The sequence below is a fragment of the Pelmatolapia mariae genome, linkage group LG14 (assembly GCF_036321145.2).
Source record: "Pelmatolapia mariae isolate MD_Pm_ZW linkage group LG14, Pm_UMD_F_2, whole genome shotgun sequence".
NCBI classification, from domain to species: Eukaryota; Metazoa; Chordata; class Actinopteri; order Cichliformes; family Cichlidae; genus Pelmatolapia; species Pelmatolapia mariae.
In genome coordinates this window covers 22,246,955-22,263,722 of record NC_086239.1, presented here as the reverse complement: position 1 = coordinate 22,263,722, position 16,768 = coordinate 22,246,955, and the positions used below count along the sequence as shown (strand labels likewise).

At 40.6% G+C, this 16,768-nt stretch overlaps 1 protein-coding gene across 3 annotated transcripts; it reads left to right on the top strand.

The window, feature by feature from the left end:
* The first annotated feature begins 8,693 nt into the window (after window positions 1-8,693).
* On the top strand, window positions 8,694-16,333 carry slc1a5 (solute carrier family 1 member 5). Of its 3 annotated transcripts, none has more exons than XM_063493343.1 (8): window positions 8,694-9,514; window positions 13,088-13,130; window positions 13,283-13,351; window positions 13,491-13,657; window positions 14,129-14,362; window positions 14,483-14,677; window positions 14,862-14,996; window positions 15,122-16,333. In XM_063493343.1, the coding sequence occupies exons 1-8, from the start codon at window positions 8,979-8,981 to the stop codon at window positions 15,324-15,326; spliced, it is 1,584 nt and encodes a 527-aa protein (XP_063349413.1). In that variant the 5' UTR covers window positions 8,694-8,978; the 3' UTR covers window positions 15,327-16,333. The 3 variants fall into 3 exon arrangements, with proteins under 3 accessions (XP_063349413.1, XP_063349415.1, XP_063349414.1); XM_063493345.1 differs by lacking the exon at window positions 8,694-9,514 and adding an exon at window positions 12,430-12,510; XM_063493344.1 differs by lacking the exon at window positions 8,694-9,514 and adding an exon at window positions 12,514-12,610.
* Window positions 16,334-16,768: the final 435 nt, after the last annotated feature.

Sequence of the window (16,768 nt, the reverse complement as noted above, 5' to 3'; positions counted from 1 at the left end):
TATATATATATATATATATATATATATATATATATATATATATATATATATATATATATATATATATACACATATATATATATACTGTATATATACATACACATATATATATATATATATACATATATATATGACATCAGGAAATTACATTTGGTAAATACAGAACTGAATAGCTGAGTCCTTTGATTATGGGACAAGGTTAGCAAGTTTTTTAGGCATGTGTGAGATTTAGTGCCTTTCTATAAGCAGTTCTCTTTGTATTAGCGACATTTAAAATTAAAGTTCACCAATGATACTAAATAACAACCCAAATAAATGTGTAGTGGTGAGATTTTCTTCTGGAAGTGCAATGCATTTGCCATTCTTTATTCTTTTGTCAGATTATAAAAGTATTTTTACCATTATACCAATATAAAAACACTCCACTTAAAATACTCCACATGGTCAGTGGAGGTGGTCTCGGGTTTCCAGAGTGTATATGCTGCACATAGCGAGTGCAGAGAGCAGATATATGTGTAATAATGACTCAGCAATATGTAGTGACATTGCATGTTTCAAAAACATAAAATGCATCAGTGGTAAAGGCACAACCTACCCACAGCAATAAAACTTACTTTATGAGACCCTTTTGTCATTTCCTACTGAAAAGAAGATGGAGAAAGCGGGATTAGAAAACAGATCAGTCACACAGTTGTTTATTCTTTAGGCCCATGTCATTATTTACACAAAAGAGCTAGTGAACAAGCACGGAGTAGGAGGTAGAAAATGAGACATGGAGAGAGGGTGGGCTGGTGAAAGAGAAAATTCTGAATGCTGTGCCATACAGTATCGTATGACTTCTAAAGCAAGACTGTGCAAAGGAGCTGGGAAAGGGAGGCGTTACAAGAAGGGAGTGTTGATCTCAGCAAATCAGACCTCTCACTTGTTCAGTCTGGTTTGTACTGCCCAGACCTGGATGTTCCCTGCAGATGTCCTGTGGGAAGATTGGATTCTGCCTATGTTTTTAGTCTACAGGTTGGCTGCCCTTCTAGGACCTCGTATCTCATCTAGCTCTCTAACTTGAACCCCAGTGTGACATTCTGACCAATGGTTAGAGAGACTCTGTCCCCTAAATGGAGTGCTGCAGAGGAAAATCATCTATTTATACTTTTTCTTTTTCAAAATATAGGACACAACAGACCTATTAAAGCCCTGATTTTTTTTAAATGTACATAAGAAAGAAATTTGCTTATAATGGTTACATTTTAATAAGCTGTACGAGGTCAGAAATATTCTATGACATCAACCTCCAATCAGGACATTCTAACTGGCTGATCTAAATGACTTTGTATAACCTTATGTGTCTGTAAATGAATTAACTTGACTTATTCATTTACAGACATAGCCTTGTTTATGTATGAGAAGAATGTTCCTTCAGAGCTTTCCTGCTCATGATGTCTGGCACAGGAAAAATGATACGGGAGCTCGACTTGATCTGCTGTTTTCTGTGCCTTATTCTGATACGTGTGAGGTATGATCCCTGGGGGTGACCTTCAGTGCAGCCATCTGTAAGGGTAAGCATTGTGTAAATAGTCTTAATGTGTCTTCATTTCTCTTTTTTCCTGTTTGAAAACATCAGAATTGCCTGTAATGAGTTCTCAGAATGATTAAAGAATGAAAAGACTACAAGTTGCATTGCCTTTGTTGCAGTAGAGCAGTGGTTCTCAAACTTTTCACAGTGAGTACCACCTCATAAAATATATGGCTCTTGAAGTAACACCCTTATGAGTAGTACAGTAGTATAAGCCTATTTAACACCACATACAGTTTACACAGACAATTTTATTTCTTATTTGAATTTTATTTATTTTAACTGTCATAAACAGGATGTAACGAGTGATAATAATAACAACTGTACTGGCATCCAGGCAACAGTTCCCGACTCACCGACAGCATCTCCCACACCTCCACCGATTCTCCCGGGGGCCTTCGACTCATCGATGGTGGCTGGGATCATGGCACAGCGGCACCGCGGAAAAGGGCTATGTTTTTACCATCAGTGTGACAGTGCCGTGCCACCTTTGCAGTTTTAAGGCCCAAGGAAACGAGCCCGCCAGCGCTCTGTAGCGGCGATAAGGAAAGGCTGCTCTTCATAGAGGACTCACGGTCGGGGAGGCGTTTTCTGGTTGACTCCAGTTCCCAGAAGAGCCTCGGGAGCTTTCGTGTCATCTTTGCATACTTCCATGATAGTATATAGTATAGTAGTATATTATTTAATCTTAAAAAAATTGGAGATTTCCCGCGTACCACCAGAGAGAGCCCAAGTACTAGTAGTGGTATGCATACCACAGTTTGAGAACCACTGCAGTAGAGGAGCACTGCTGCAGTGGCAAAAACAGCTGCACTGTCCTCTGTGCAATATTGATTGATCTCAGCTCAATGTGGGTCATTTATTTAAATACTCATCGTGAAACAAACTTAAATGGGCACAATGTGGTTATACTATGTACGCACATGACCTATGTAGTATAATTTGTTCTTGAACATTGGCTAAAAGGAATGCTTGTGACTGTGGATGTGAACAAACAACTATGACCTTCCTCAGGTAACTCAGTGCACCTAAAACCAACTGACAGATGCAGGGAGAGAGACAGGGCATGCAGATAGATTAGATTACCAAGCTGTGAAGAGAGACAGTGCCAGAAAGCGTGCTACTGTATTCTTATCAGACGATAAAAAAGCATGCAAGTTTGAAGAAGCACAGGTTGTCCAAAGGTATTTATGTAAGCAATGGTTAACAAGAACTTGCACTAGCACAGTCTTGAAATCTCCTTGTTGGCTGCCACAGTCTACAGTTTAAAAAAATATTAACTCAGCAAAACCTGTCAGACTCAGCTAAAATACCTCACTTGCTAACAGCAATTCAAAGTACGCTTATTCTTTAAAACAAGTCTTAGTTTATCCTAAGACTAAGGCAGGCAAAAGGGAAAAAGAGCCAAGGGAAGAGGAGTACGTGGGTAAACACTTAAAGCTAAAACACATGGAGTAAGACAACAGCTTTCCAACACATGGTGCATTTAAGTACAGCCCATGTGTGGATGCACACACTGTGTGGGTAATTAACTCAGAATGTAGCTTTATCTTATATAGAGGAACAACAAAATACAAGCACGGCTATGTAATGAAATGCAGATGTGATGAAAGAGCACCTTGGCCATTCAGCTTTGTAAAAAAAAAAAGAAACGTTAAAAGGAAAATCTGGTGCAACGTATTTTTTTCACAGGTGACAGAAAGTCAAACATAGTTTACTCACTGAGGACAAACTTGACCTCTGAAACTACTAATGTTAAAACAAAGTGATTGGACTTCTAGTGTTAGAAATATTTGTTGTCCCTTTAACAGCAAAGATAAGCAACTTTTCATCAATGCATCTGTGAGGACCAAAGACCTTTTAAATCATAAAAATCCCTCAGAAATTCTCGTTGGACTGTTCTCACATTCATTTTGCAGCAGCGACAACAAATGTCTTCAGTGACCAGGTGTCCACAGAACCCCGATCACGGTGAAAGTAGAAAAGCAGCAGATTTTAATCAAACACCAAACTCCACACATGAACCTAAACCTAATTCTTTATTGGTAAACCAAGTAATGTTAAAAGGTTAAATTATTTAACAGCACAATATTTCCAAAATTACATCAAGATAATAATATTTTTATGAAAGATTATTTTTGTCCCTCAGGAAATGTCATAGACTAACTGTTGGTCTGGAGAGTGAAACCACAAAAGGCTTAAAAAAGGAAAAAGACGAGTTCTTTATCTGATGTTAAAGAGCTGACGAGCTCTTTGAGTTCTCTTTTCATTTGTAATGACTATGCTAACTGGCTCCCTTTGTCTATGTTTTGTCCTGCTACCTTTTCTTTTCTTTTTTCTTTCCCCTCACTCCCCTACTGTTCACAGCAGATGGCTGCCCCCCTCGAGCCTGGTTCTGCCGTAGGCTTCTTCCTGTAAAAGCAAGCACTTTCCCACTGTTGCAACGTGTTTGCTCACAGGGGTCGCTTGATTGCTGAGGTTTTCTCCAAAATACAATATGGTCTTTACCTTACAGTTTAAAGTTGAGGCACTTTAATGACTGTCATTGTGATTTGGCAATATCGAAATAAATCCTCTCTTATGCTGAATCCATTCAACCATTCATTCATTTTCTTCAACTTATCCAACCTATCCAACCATCCAAAGCCGAGAGGTAGGATACACCCTGAACCGTTCACCGATCTACCACAAGGCTTTTGTCCTGAATGCTTTTCAATTATAACATTTAGGATTAAATGTTAAGTAGTACACTCTTGTTGAATAATTGAAAGTATTTCACATTCAAATGGAAGTCCATTTGTCATACATGGAGGATGGCTCTAGGCACGGCATGTGAGTCTGACTGCACAGCGCAAATCTGTAAATAAGTTCCGGAGGCCCCTTCTGATCACAGAAGGCTTTAAGAGATCAGACAGGGTTTAGGGGGCCCTCTCATCACTTTTGGGCTGCAGGGACAGTAGTGACAGCGAATCTACACATGGCACATGCATAAGGAGATTTTTTGTAATGAAGTTTGCTTTGCAGTATTGTGAGGCTGGGCTTTGTCAAAGCAGTGCTTTGAGTCAAAATCGAATGTAGAACATGCACGCTAACACTTTTACTATGTTAAAAGTGTACAATCCTGAGGGTGACAGTCGAGATCATGTTTCACTAAAAACCACAACTTCAGTTTTCTTTGACGTTTGGTTCTCTAATGAACACTGGTGTATAAAATGCACACTTCACTTTTTGTTCTCACATAATACTGAACGTAGAGCTTTTCAGGAGTCAGGATCAAAGTGCCATTTCAAGAGTGTTTTGTATCACTGCGCACACACAGTGTATGATTGAATAGCACACCTCACTTATCGCAAAGCAAGAAGCGTAAATGTTTGCCTCATAAACATTATGTTCTAGCCAAATAGAGTTCAAGCCTAATGGCCTAATGGCATGGCTTTCCCCATCTCACTCTCTTTGTGGTTCCTTTTTTCAAGTTTACCATAGTTTGCATGTGTATCATTCCCTTTGAATATTCAGTCATGAAATTTCCCCTCAAGGGTCTTAGTGGGGAAAAAAAAGATATTATTTCCAGACTTTTCCTCTGTCCAACATTCCTTCTAGATAAACATCCTGGAATATATTTTCATCATGACTCTGCACCTTATCATAACTCAGTACCTTTCACCATGAGTCAGCACTTTGTCGATTATTTAGTTTGTGGACAACTACTCTTAATTTTGTATTTATTTATTTATCTTGCTTGAAAAACAGCGTGGAATGAGTGGAAGTGTTTTCATACTTCACCCTGATCCTGCTCGATGACCGCAGCAGACCAGGATAAAAGATAGGGCATTGCTGCACGGACACATTCAGGTGGTGGGGTATCAAGTTTCCTTTCAGCCTTTCTCATTTCTTTTCTCCCAGTCTCTCACTTGCTCTTCTCACGATACTTGAGACAGCAACGTTTTGTTGTTCACGTCCCCATTTCATAGGTCACATGAATTGCCCCTGTTTGTGCGCCGTGTCCTTATTCATGCTTGATTATCAAGCATCAAACTGTAGAAAAAGAGGGAACTAAACCTCGGGCCAGATGCCACATGATGATAAATGCTAATGTTTACAGCTGAAGTGGTGCTGAATTTGCCATGTTCACAGCCTTGGTTTAACCTGTCAGTGTTAAAGTCATTTAGATTCAGCTGAGGTTTTCTGGACATATCATAAAATATTTATTACAATTTCTTTAAAAAAATAAATAAAACCACATCTCCAAGTTAAGTCAGTTACAACTGCAAAAACGTAAGGGCAAAGTAAACACTCTTGGGCTCAATGAATATTAAAAAAAACACTTAGTGCAATTTTAAAATGCCAAAGGAAGCCTTATCCTTATCACAAGGCTGACTGAGATGTATAAAAAAAACCTCTCCAACAAATATTTACTAACTTAACTGCTGCCTAATAAAAGTCTTATATAAGACTTATAACAACGAGCCAAGGACATTGGTGTTATTGAACCTGTTCAAAGAACTCTCAAGTACAACTTTACTGACACACAGATGTACGACAAAATGCTGCATCCACCCACCAAATTTCGGTCTTCTTTGAAGACTTTCTCTACTTTCTTTATGTGGTCGGAGGGTAGTGAGTCAGTTAAAAACTCCAACCTTCACATTTAACTAAAGTTGAACTAATAACTCTCACCCATACATGTGTTATCATAGCATTGCTGTTGTTCTTGCTCTGAAATATGTGCATTTAGAAGTCAGCCACTTAAGTTTTAATATATTAAATAACAGCAGAAACTCATCTTCACAGCGTGTGCATTGTGTGTTATCATAGATGGGGCCTTCTCAGCTCTTGTGCGCTAGCTGGCTTAGCCATTGAAGTTGTTCTTTCTCACAGGGTAATGCACTTTTCACAGAATCAGGTGATTCCTTCAATCATTCACACAGTCAGGGGGAACAAAGCCTAAGCTTTAGATAACAAACTTGGCTTGTAGAGGACAGCTTCCTGCCAGTCTGAGATCTGGTCCTGTGGGCATTATTTGGTGTTAAAGGTGTTTTTCCCACAAGTTTCAGCCAGTGGGAGTCTTTAAAAAAAAAGCACTCGAATTGTTGTTTGACTGTAAGCTATCCTCAGTATGTCCTGAACACTGACACATAAATTATAAGCAATCAGACTGTAGGCCTCTGTGGCCCAGACAATGAGTCTGTCTCTTATTACATCTTGGTGCACACCTAGCCAATGATTGGACGCCAGGATACTAACATTTCATGGAGGTTTTAAGCCTTTATTTTCATCTCAAAGTTGCTTTCTTACTCAACACTTTCTTACTCACTTTCATTCTTAACTGCTGTCAACACATTTCCAAGAAAAACACACGGCCCGTTGCTTCACAGTCATTCTCTCATCACTACAACTGGGTGAGAAACAGTTATCAAAGAACATACTGCTCCTCAGTGGCCATTCTTTGCCACCCAGACACGCCAGATGTCAGATTAATGTTATTACTGCACTTGTCGTTCCACGTGCGTTACCCTTTCATGATCTAAGAGGTTTCTTCTTCGTTGATTTTTGACTTGGGGAGAAAGCAAATAAACCCGCAGAGGAGGGAGGTCACATCAAAGCCCCAGTGGCTTCCTCCACAGCTGTAGAGATGAACCCTGTACCTCTCCTCCGCTAATGTGCCCTAGTTTAACTGCTGCTCTACTGAAAAGAGGTAATCTGGGAAGGGATTAAAGCTGACAGATATTCCAGTGGATCTGCATCATTTTTAAATGTGTCACACCCTTATTTAAGAGCCCCAATACAAAGTAAATATAAACAGTTGTATTCACTCAAAGTTGGAGACTTGAAACTGTATCGTCACACATGGTTGTCACTTTCAGCCATGCCCTCAATGGAAGTGTTGTGATGTCACCACATGATGCAATATATGTTGCTTGTTTCAATCTAGTGAACACCACACATCATAAAAGCATCTCATTATATAATATGAAAGTGTTGTTAATATCTACAGACTTTCTCTGTGCTGTAACTGATGTTAAATTAACAAACTTTCCCTTTTTTAAAAGGTAAAAGGTCTAAAAGGTCTCCTTACAGAAGCACTGCTTTTTTGCAATTATCCAGCCAGAGGCCCTTAAATATGAAGGAAATTTGAGTAAAACAAAAAAGGTGTAGGTTGAAGGTTTATATACATATAGATGTCATGCACCATGACAACAATCAGCATTGCATGTTGACTTTGGGGTGGGGTGGGGGGCGCCCTAAGCATATTCTTTATTCTTTCTTTCTTTTATTAATGTCATGGAACATGTCCCTGTTAAAACATGCCAAAATCTACGTCAATATAAAAAAGCGAGAACATTTTCTTTGTTGATGTCTGACTTGATAAATGCAGTAGCAGGCTCCACACCCTGTACCTCTCGTCAGCTCATGTGATCTAGTTGTTTAACTGATGAAAGGTAGTAATCTAGAAAGGGATTAGAGCTGGCAAATATCCCTGTAGCACTGCATCATTTTGAGTGTACCACACCTTTAATTAAGAAACCCATTATAAAGTTAATTTAGACCTTTTTTATTTATTTGATAAAAGTTGGAGACTTTTCAAAGACTTTTCAAAGTCTTTTGCACGTGGTTGTAATTTTCAGTTCAGGTGGTTAGGGGAAATTTTTATGCTGTCTTGCTTTTAACAATGCGTGACGCAATGATCGCCTCTTGTTTCAGGGTAGTGAAGACATCAAGCATAAAAGGCATTGCTGCTAAATCAGTGACGGGTTTTGTTTTTTGTTTTTTTTAATTTTTTTTATTGTTTCCATCCAAAAACCGTTCTCAACCGTTCAACAAGAAGTCGTCACAGTGAAGAAAGATTTGCCCTTACATCTTTATAACTGTTGGCAAACACATGTTTCATTTTGGTCATTATTAACAGTATTTTAAAAATAACAATCAAAAATTTCCAATAATTACATGAAAGAAAGGTAAATTAAATTAAAGCTGTACAGTGAAGCTCTATATGGATATAGATTTGAGAAGTCTACACACTCCACGTGGTAGTAGAGGTCTTTGAGGCAGCAAATGTAGTATAAATTAATCTCATATAATATCTGCACTCTGTGACCTAAAGGCTTAAAAGAAAAGCATTTTGATGTGAATAAAATGCGAGAGAAAATACGAAAATTCGGTATTTCGTTTTTATAATGCTGTCGCCGAATGTTGCAGCCTTGGTTAGACACGCCCAGATCGCTAGAGGTGGGCGTGGAATACTTTCTCGGTAGATAAGAACCCACGCGGACTTCAAGCGACATTCACTAATCGCAGGAGGAAATTTGTATGTTGTTGCCTTAATTTTAGAAAGGTCTCCTGCCACGTTGCTGCTAGTTTTCAGACACATTTTCCTTCGTTAAGTTTAGGGGAAGTTTAAACGCGCGTCATGGCCTCGACGGTAGACATGATAGAGAGCAGGAAGGAATCCAACGGTGAGGCTCACCTCGACGAGCCCATGCCCAACGGGCTGGACATCCCCAAGAAGAGCACCCCGGAGACGTTGTCTCAGCGCGTGCTGAGGATCGTCAGGGCCAACCTGCTGGTGATTCTCACCGTGGCCGGGGTTATCGTTGGTGTTTTTATTGGACTTGGTGTGCGTAATGTAACACTAACGAGAACCCAGGTGATTTACATCGGCTTCCCAGGTGAGATTCTCATCCGCTTGCTGAAGATGATCATCATTCCTCTGGTGGTCTGCAGCCTGGTGTCCGGAGCGGCCAGCATCGACCCCAAAGCCCTGGGCAAACTCGGCGGCTTGGCTATGCTCTTTTTCCTGATCACCACCTTGATTGCGTCCTCGATTGGGGTCGTGATGGCTTTCATTATATCGCCGGGGTCTGTGTCCGTCAACAAGCCGGCCTACTTGGAAGAAGAAGTGCCTGCGCATAAAGAAGTTATAGACTCCTTCTTAGATTTGATAAGGTAAGCGAAACCCTAACTCTTGCTCACACACAGTCAGTGTACATACTCTCAAAAAAAGTCGTTAAACCTTCACATGCTATTAGGCCTGTATCTAATGACACGCGTAGGACGCTCCAAAGATCTAATAATAGTAGCCAAGTTACAGTGAGTGACCTGTTGTACGTGTAGCAGTACTTGTAAGAACCAGATCGGGCACATGTCTTAGTTTGTCACTACAGCCGGACAATGCAGTGCTGTAATGCCAACAAACGGTTGCATCAGCTGTGTCCTGGCTGAGGGTTAACTCCCCGGCACAGAGTGCCGGTTGTCCCTTTTCGGGCGCTTTATAAAAAAAATGAAAAGATTTTATTTTGTGTTAGTTTTTTATTCTTCAGGACAACTGAACCCATATTTGGTAATATTCCACATCTTGTCCAGTTTGACGTTTACACGTGGAATCAGAAGACGTGCGTGAAACTTGTTCGTAATCGCAACTGTGGTTCAAACACTTCCTGCTGGGGGCTCGGCGTTTGTACTGCTGCTACACGTGTTTTATCTTTAGTCTGACTCGCTTTACGCTTACGCTCACAGGTTTTCTGTTCGCAACTTTTGTCAAAGTTTACTTTGAAACACATAACGTGGCACAGCGCCACCGAACATGGCACAATGCCGTTTAAACTTGTTGAACTTGTTAAGTAAAAATTACTTCAGTCTGTAGGTGCCCATGCGCCCCCACCCGCCCGACATTTTTCTTTTTTCTTTTTTGAAATCAATGCGTCATGTTCACAGGGCAATCATGAAGCATGTATCACCTCTATGGTGTGGGTGAGGGGACACCCGGAAGCATCTGTCATCATTGTACACAAACAACTGCGTCAGAAGGAAATGTTCCACGTCATCTAAAGAACTATTACATGTTCCTATTAATGTAGGTCCACTGTGCACATGTTTCCCCTGTGCCTGCTATGTTTTTGTCTGACACAAATTGGGAGTGAGGGCTTTTCTTACATGTCAACAGCAATTCAGTAGAAGCTTAAGTTTTTTCTATTTTTGGATTATTTCTTTTTATTCTAAAGACATTACTACACAGCATGATGCAACATCATAATCTGAAACAGTGTCAGTGTTTCCCATCACAGAGGTTAAAAACATGTTTAGAGTGTAAACAAGAAGACTTTGGGTTTACTGTTTGGATCTGTAATCTGAACCACGAATCATGTTAAGCTTATTTGGTTTGCCTCAAGTAGACGAGATGGAACACAGACAGTATTAACACACCTGTAAGTCTGTTTACATCCGGTCTTAATAAGGCTTGCTACTATTGCATCATTATTCCCAGTTAGTTTGACTGGTCTGTTCATGGTTTGCTCAGTCTGGCGCTCGGTGAATCATGGAATTGTGCGCTATGAAAACCAGAATATTCCACTCGCCACCCACCCCTTGCATCCTGACTTAGCCTTGGCAACACATCCATAAAACAGTCCTTGTGCCCTGATGGAGATTAACATTTTTACCTGACGCTAATTAGGACGTTACATAACCACGATTTGATGGCTCGGATGGGGGTGGGAGGTAAAGACAAGAGATGATAAATATGAAACAAGGGTAATGTTTGTCTTGTTTTGGACACATGCCACCGTTCCACATGCACGCACATTATCCCAATAGAAGACCCGTGCCTCTCATTAGCGCGAGCCTGGTCAGCCGGTGTCCTGGTTACTTTTGACAACAAAGGCAGCGTGGAACTTACTGGGTGGAACTGACTGAAGAGCTGTTCATTAAAGCGCAATAATGGCCTGGTCATTGTTTGCAGACGCACACTCATACAAAACAGAGCAGGGGGAAAAAAAGACAACACACCAGCCTGAGGACAAATATGGTTGCAGCCACTCCTTCACATTCTTGTTGACATATCTTATCAGATGCATTTTTTTCCTCTTGACCTACAAAACCTGCAGGTGATGGCTATTATTCTGCGAAGCTAGAACATGTTTTTTTTTGTTTTGTTTTTTTTCTTAGAAGATCTTCATATGACTAAGTATGCTACAGTCCCTAGCTGTCCCGCATTCAACAGGCCTTTGAGATGCTGGGTTTCATTCCCATTCTTTAGAACCATAATCTATTTTTCAGCTTCTGTTGTCGGGTTTGATACTAAACGTGTACCATTTTCCCAAAGCAGCTGAGGGATGGTGTAACAGGATGGTGTCAAGACGTCAGAAGATCTGAGCACAAACAATTGTCAGTTTGACATAAAAGAGACCCACCCGCCTAATAGGCATGTGATGACCCATTGTTTTCATACCAGCATTGCAGTTAAACAATAAAATCAAGTTTATTTACATTCAAGTCGCAAGTTCACCTCAGAGTGAACAGTTTCGAATGAGCATGGCATCCACAAGTAGACTTGATTAGGATAAGGCGGAAAAAAGGAAACATTGTGTTCTTTTCGTTTTAAATTTCATTAGCACTGCGGTTTGTACCTGTGCCAAGAATAAGTAACCACAGCATTAGAACAAGGAAGTGGAAGTGTACTAGTGAGTCACGCTTGTACTCGGGATTGCCATCTCTGTCGGCAAATTTGGAGTACGTGTACATATAGTCAGGAGTCCTGCCTCCCATTGATACTATACAAGGAAGTGATGGCATGTGAATTATAACAATGCTTGAAGTCTAGATTCTCTTTAGATTCTACACACAGATTATTATGCTGATCACTTTTGTTCTAGGAATGCTGATGAAACATTAAATACTTAAGCCTCTTTCCTCTCGTCATCTTACTACACTCAGACTATGCCAATCCATTTGAATATCCAAATGGTGTGAAAGCTTAGCTGCCGTTTAGTCCCTTTTCACGGCTGTTTGTGATGCAGCCGGTTTTCTAGTTCTGCCACGTCATGCAGTCACATGATCCTTAAGCTTGAAGCACTGCAGCGCCAGTGGAAGGGACTGAATGACCGGAAAGCGGTTGAGGAGTTAATGCCTTATTACTCTAAATCTGCAGACAGCTGAGCACAGGGGTAACGGGAGCACTTTGGGTTTTTTGTGTGTTCTTGGGAGATTTAATATGCAGCTGTACCTACTCTGTGGAAGCCAATGTATGCATGCATTCGTTAGCAGGTGATGGATAAGGTCACAGTAACACGGGCTTAGAGGGGGAAAAAAACGAGATTAGCTGGTTAAATTCTCGGAGCTGTTTTCACATGGCGAGCCTCGGGCTTCTCTCTGTTTGAGCTGTCACTGATAATTTGAAGAGATAGCATTTGTGCTTTCTATGTCACAGGATCAGTAGCAGTATTGCTCTATAGTTAGCTGAAACTCAGTAATAGAGTAGAGTCAAAGCAGGTCAGCCTGTGGTTTGTAAATTAAATTTCCAAGCAGCACATGTGACATTACTCAGTGTTACTATTCTGTGCTTTTTTTTTTTTTTTTTTTTTTTTTTTTTAAATGTGATTTTGAGAACAAACCCAAACAACCAAACCTGTTTTCTGCACTTTAGTTCCCAAACCTGTCATTTCTCTGCTCTCGATTACAGCCAGTAATCCACTTCACACTGAGCACAAGGATTTGAATGTATTGTATTTTTTTTATCCACAGAAACATCTTTCCCTCCAACCTCGTGTCTGCTGCTTTTCAGTCTGTAAGTATTGGATTTGAATTTTTTGGGTTTTTTTTTTTTTTTTTTTTTTTTTTACATAGTCGTTCCACTGAATTGTGTAACAGAACTATGAAGATAAGCTGATTATGCGCTAATTAGTCTACTAAACTAGCAATTTCTTGCCTCCTGTACAGTATGCAACCTCCTATAAGCTGATGAAAAAGAATGGCACAGATGGAATCACCAATATCACGGTGGAGAAGGTGAGCAGAGTGACTGGCTGGAAAATGAACTATAAATACACTCCAAAACTATCTGACTGTATTCTTAAACTGAGGGCTGAATAAATGTGTTTTCTTACTCAGTTTTTTGTTTTGTTTTTTTTTAACGTGTGCTTTTCAGGTGCCTTTTGGAACAGACCAGGATGGCATGAATATTCTTGGTCTCGTAGTGTTTGCCATCGTGTTTGGGGTGGCTTTGCGGAAGCTGGGAGAGGAAGGAGAGATCCTGATCAAGTTCTTTAACGCCTTCAACGAGGCCACCATGGTGCTGGTGTCCTGGATCATGTGGTAAGGACACTTGGATGCTTTTTGGGTTGGGGAAGGAATAAAAAAACAGAAAATGTTCACATGTGAAGAGCAAAATATTCAACTACAGCAAAGTGCTTTTTAAAGAGGACAATGCTGCTGTTTTGAACCTGCTATTTGAATGAATAGAAGCGTCTGCATCCTGCAACTACTGTGCATGTGCAGTTGCATAACATTATGGCTTTATTAAAGGCTTGATTCCCAGTGTCGACAAGATCCCCGTCTCTCCTAACATTAGAGCACTCAACAATATCCTTGCTAATTCTTATTATGGATGCAGTACGAGACAAAATATTAAAAAACGTTGTGCTACATTTCTGGCTGGAGTTGTGTATTTAAAGGACAGATATGAGAGGAATATTGATCTTTTAATCTTTAAGTGTGCTTTTTTTCCCAGAAGTGCTCTGTATCAGAAACTTAAACTACATCACTGTCTCGTCTCTTCCCTTGCAGGTATGCCCCAATCGGTATCATGTTCCTTGTAGCTGGGAAGATTGTGGAAATGGAAGATGTTGCAAGCCTGTTTGCCAGTTTGGGGAAATATATAGCCTGCTGCCTCATTGGACATGCTATCCATGGAATACTTGTGTTGCCAGGCATCTACTTTATCATTACAAGGAAGAACCCTTACACCTTCCTCTGGGGGATATTCACGGCTCTAGCCACAGCCTTTGGAACAAGCTCCAGGTAATAAACGTGACTCTCAGGTTGTTAAATACTGAATGACTGAGATTTCTCTCTTCTAAAGCAACAGTGTATCTATATATCCTTTCTGCACACTCACGGCCATTGTTTCTTGCTTCTTAGCTCTGCCGCGCTGCCTCTCATGATGAAGTGTGTGGAGGAAAAGAACGGCATATCCAAGCACATCAGCCGCTTCATCCTGCCCATTGGAGCGACGGTCAACATGGACGGTGCAGCTCTCTTTCAGTGCGTGGCCGCAGTTTTCATTGCACAGCTGAACAACGTTTCCCTTAACTTCATCCAAGTCATTACCATCCTGTAAGTCCCAAAGCCACCAAAACACACCTTCAGTTAGACAGTGACATGTAATACTAAATCAATTGTACCACTGGCTTACTTATCAAACAGTTACCTAATAATAGAGGTGATATCACAGTGTCTTTTATAGTCATGACAATAGATTTGTGTCTAACTGCTACTGTCCATGCTTTTTGTACATTAGTGTTACAGCTACAGCATCCAGCGTTGGAGCAGCGGGAATTCCTGCAGGCGGTGTTCTGACTTTAGCTATTATCCTGGAGGCAATAGGACTCCCCACCAGCGACATCTCTCTTATCCTGGCTGTTGACTGGCTTGTGTGAGTATACAAACTTTGGACGATGTTTACCGTGATGCCCTAGATTCACAATAATGTAGGGCACACAGCTGGCTGTAAATACCCTGACATTAAAATGGCGTGCCATCTGTTTTGTTTTCCTTCAGTGATCGTACCTGCACGGTGCTCAATGTGGAGGGTGACGCTTTCGGCGCGGGGATCTTGCAGTTCTTTGTGGACAGAGATGCCAAACGAAAGGGAGCAGAGCTGAGCGAGGTCCGGCTGGAGGCCGCCCCCGAGAGCTCGCCGCTCATTAGTAAACGAAGCGATGCTCAGAAATCAGGGTCTGGTGAAAAAGAGTCAAGTATGTAATACGATTGCTGACATTTTCAAGAACTCCTGGCTCAGTTCTGATACTTGTTTGATATTGTGGGGGGAAAAAAAGAAAACTGAGCATCAAGCCCCTCATTTCCGTTGTCTGCTCTGAAGAAAAGAGTATAGAGAGAAACTGGACAATGCCAAGAAAAGCTCTCTGACTTCAACACTTTTCTAGAGGGGTAGCTGAAAATTCACATGGGGCGCATTTAGTGACCTTTTCAAGATTTTTTTTGTTTTGTTTTTTTTGTGGGTGAGACAGTATTGTACACTAGACTGGCTGCTTTCACTCCAGTTTGATGTTGCACTCAATTGGTCCTCATCAGCTGTCATGTCAGAAATTGTTATCATGTGACCATATTTTTGTGTGTGTGTGTGTGTGTGTGTGTGTGTGTGTGTGTGTGTGTGTGTGTGTGTGTTCAGATTCTTTACTAGCGAGTAAAAAATCTGATTGGTGAGTAAGTTTGTCATGTGACCAGTGCATCCACCCACAAAAGCTGGACCAATGAACTTCAAGACGTAATAGGCATGTTAAATATATAATATAATGGGGAAGCTTAAGTTACGTGAATGCACTGGTCTGTCACTAAAGTTTTGCCCCATTTCATTTCTATTATTGAACCTGCGTCTTAGCAAATTACCGGCAAACACTCCACGAGACATCAGAAAAAGCCTCTGACTGTATAAGTAGAGGACCTCCATACTGTTTGGCTACTTTCATGCACAATTCTTCCAGTGATGTTTTAAACTGCAAGTACTTTGTATTTGAGTTTAAGTGCATTCTTTATACTCTGCATGAAAGTAGCTGTGACAAAATGCAGGGGTTTTTTGTTTTGTTTTATTTATTTTTTTTTTTTTAAATTGTTTTGGTGGAAGCATCCGTTAGTCTTTTAGTGTGTTTACGGTTATTATGTGAAATGACCTTCTCACCGTGAGAGGATGAAACGGCAATAAATCTGTCCTAGAGCCTCAGTTCGTCTTCTGAAACACACCAAATGAAAACACGTCCTGAGTAATCACCCAAAGTTGAATGAAGGCCTCTTTGCTCATGGACCTGCAATATGTAATAAACCATGGACGCATGTGGAGAAAAATGCTGCGATCACCAACACATCCTCAGGTTTTGACTTTGGCTACAAGACTTTCCTCTGCGTGCGCCTTAAAATACTCCAGGACCAAAAGTTAAATAGACTCAGCAGCAGAGTTCTAGTCACACTCTTGCTTTGGTCTGCTTTGCTCTTGTGCAGGTACAAGTGGTTTAACACACACTATGCAACAGTGACTGTTTGATGTTATATGTTATATATGAGCAACTTAACTTCCTTACACTACAAGGATGTCTCTATTTTATGAGAATGAGAGGTGGACACACCTAAATAACTTGGGTAAAGGGAGAATCTCATAATCTGTCTTGGCTATCATGGGCGTAAATATGAAGT

What these genes read in the sequence shown, in the direction of transcription:
- slc1a5 (XM_063493343.1), top strand. Translation starts at nt 8,979, where the DNA reads ATGGCCTCGACGGTAGACATGATAGAGAGCAGGAAGGAATCCAACGGT. An exon ending in TGTCTGCTGCTTTTCAGTCT is followed by an intron (nt 13,131 to 13,282) that starts GTAAGTATTGGA and finishes CCTCCTGTACAG; the next exon opens with TATGCAACCTCCTATAAGCT. An exon ending in CCAATATCACGGTGGAGAAG is followed by an intron (nt 13,352 to 13,490) that starts GTGAGCAGAGTG and finishes TGTGCTTTTCAG; the next exon opens with GTGCCTTTTGGAACAGACCA.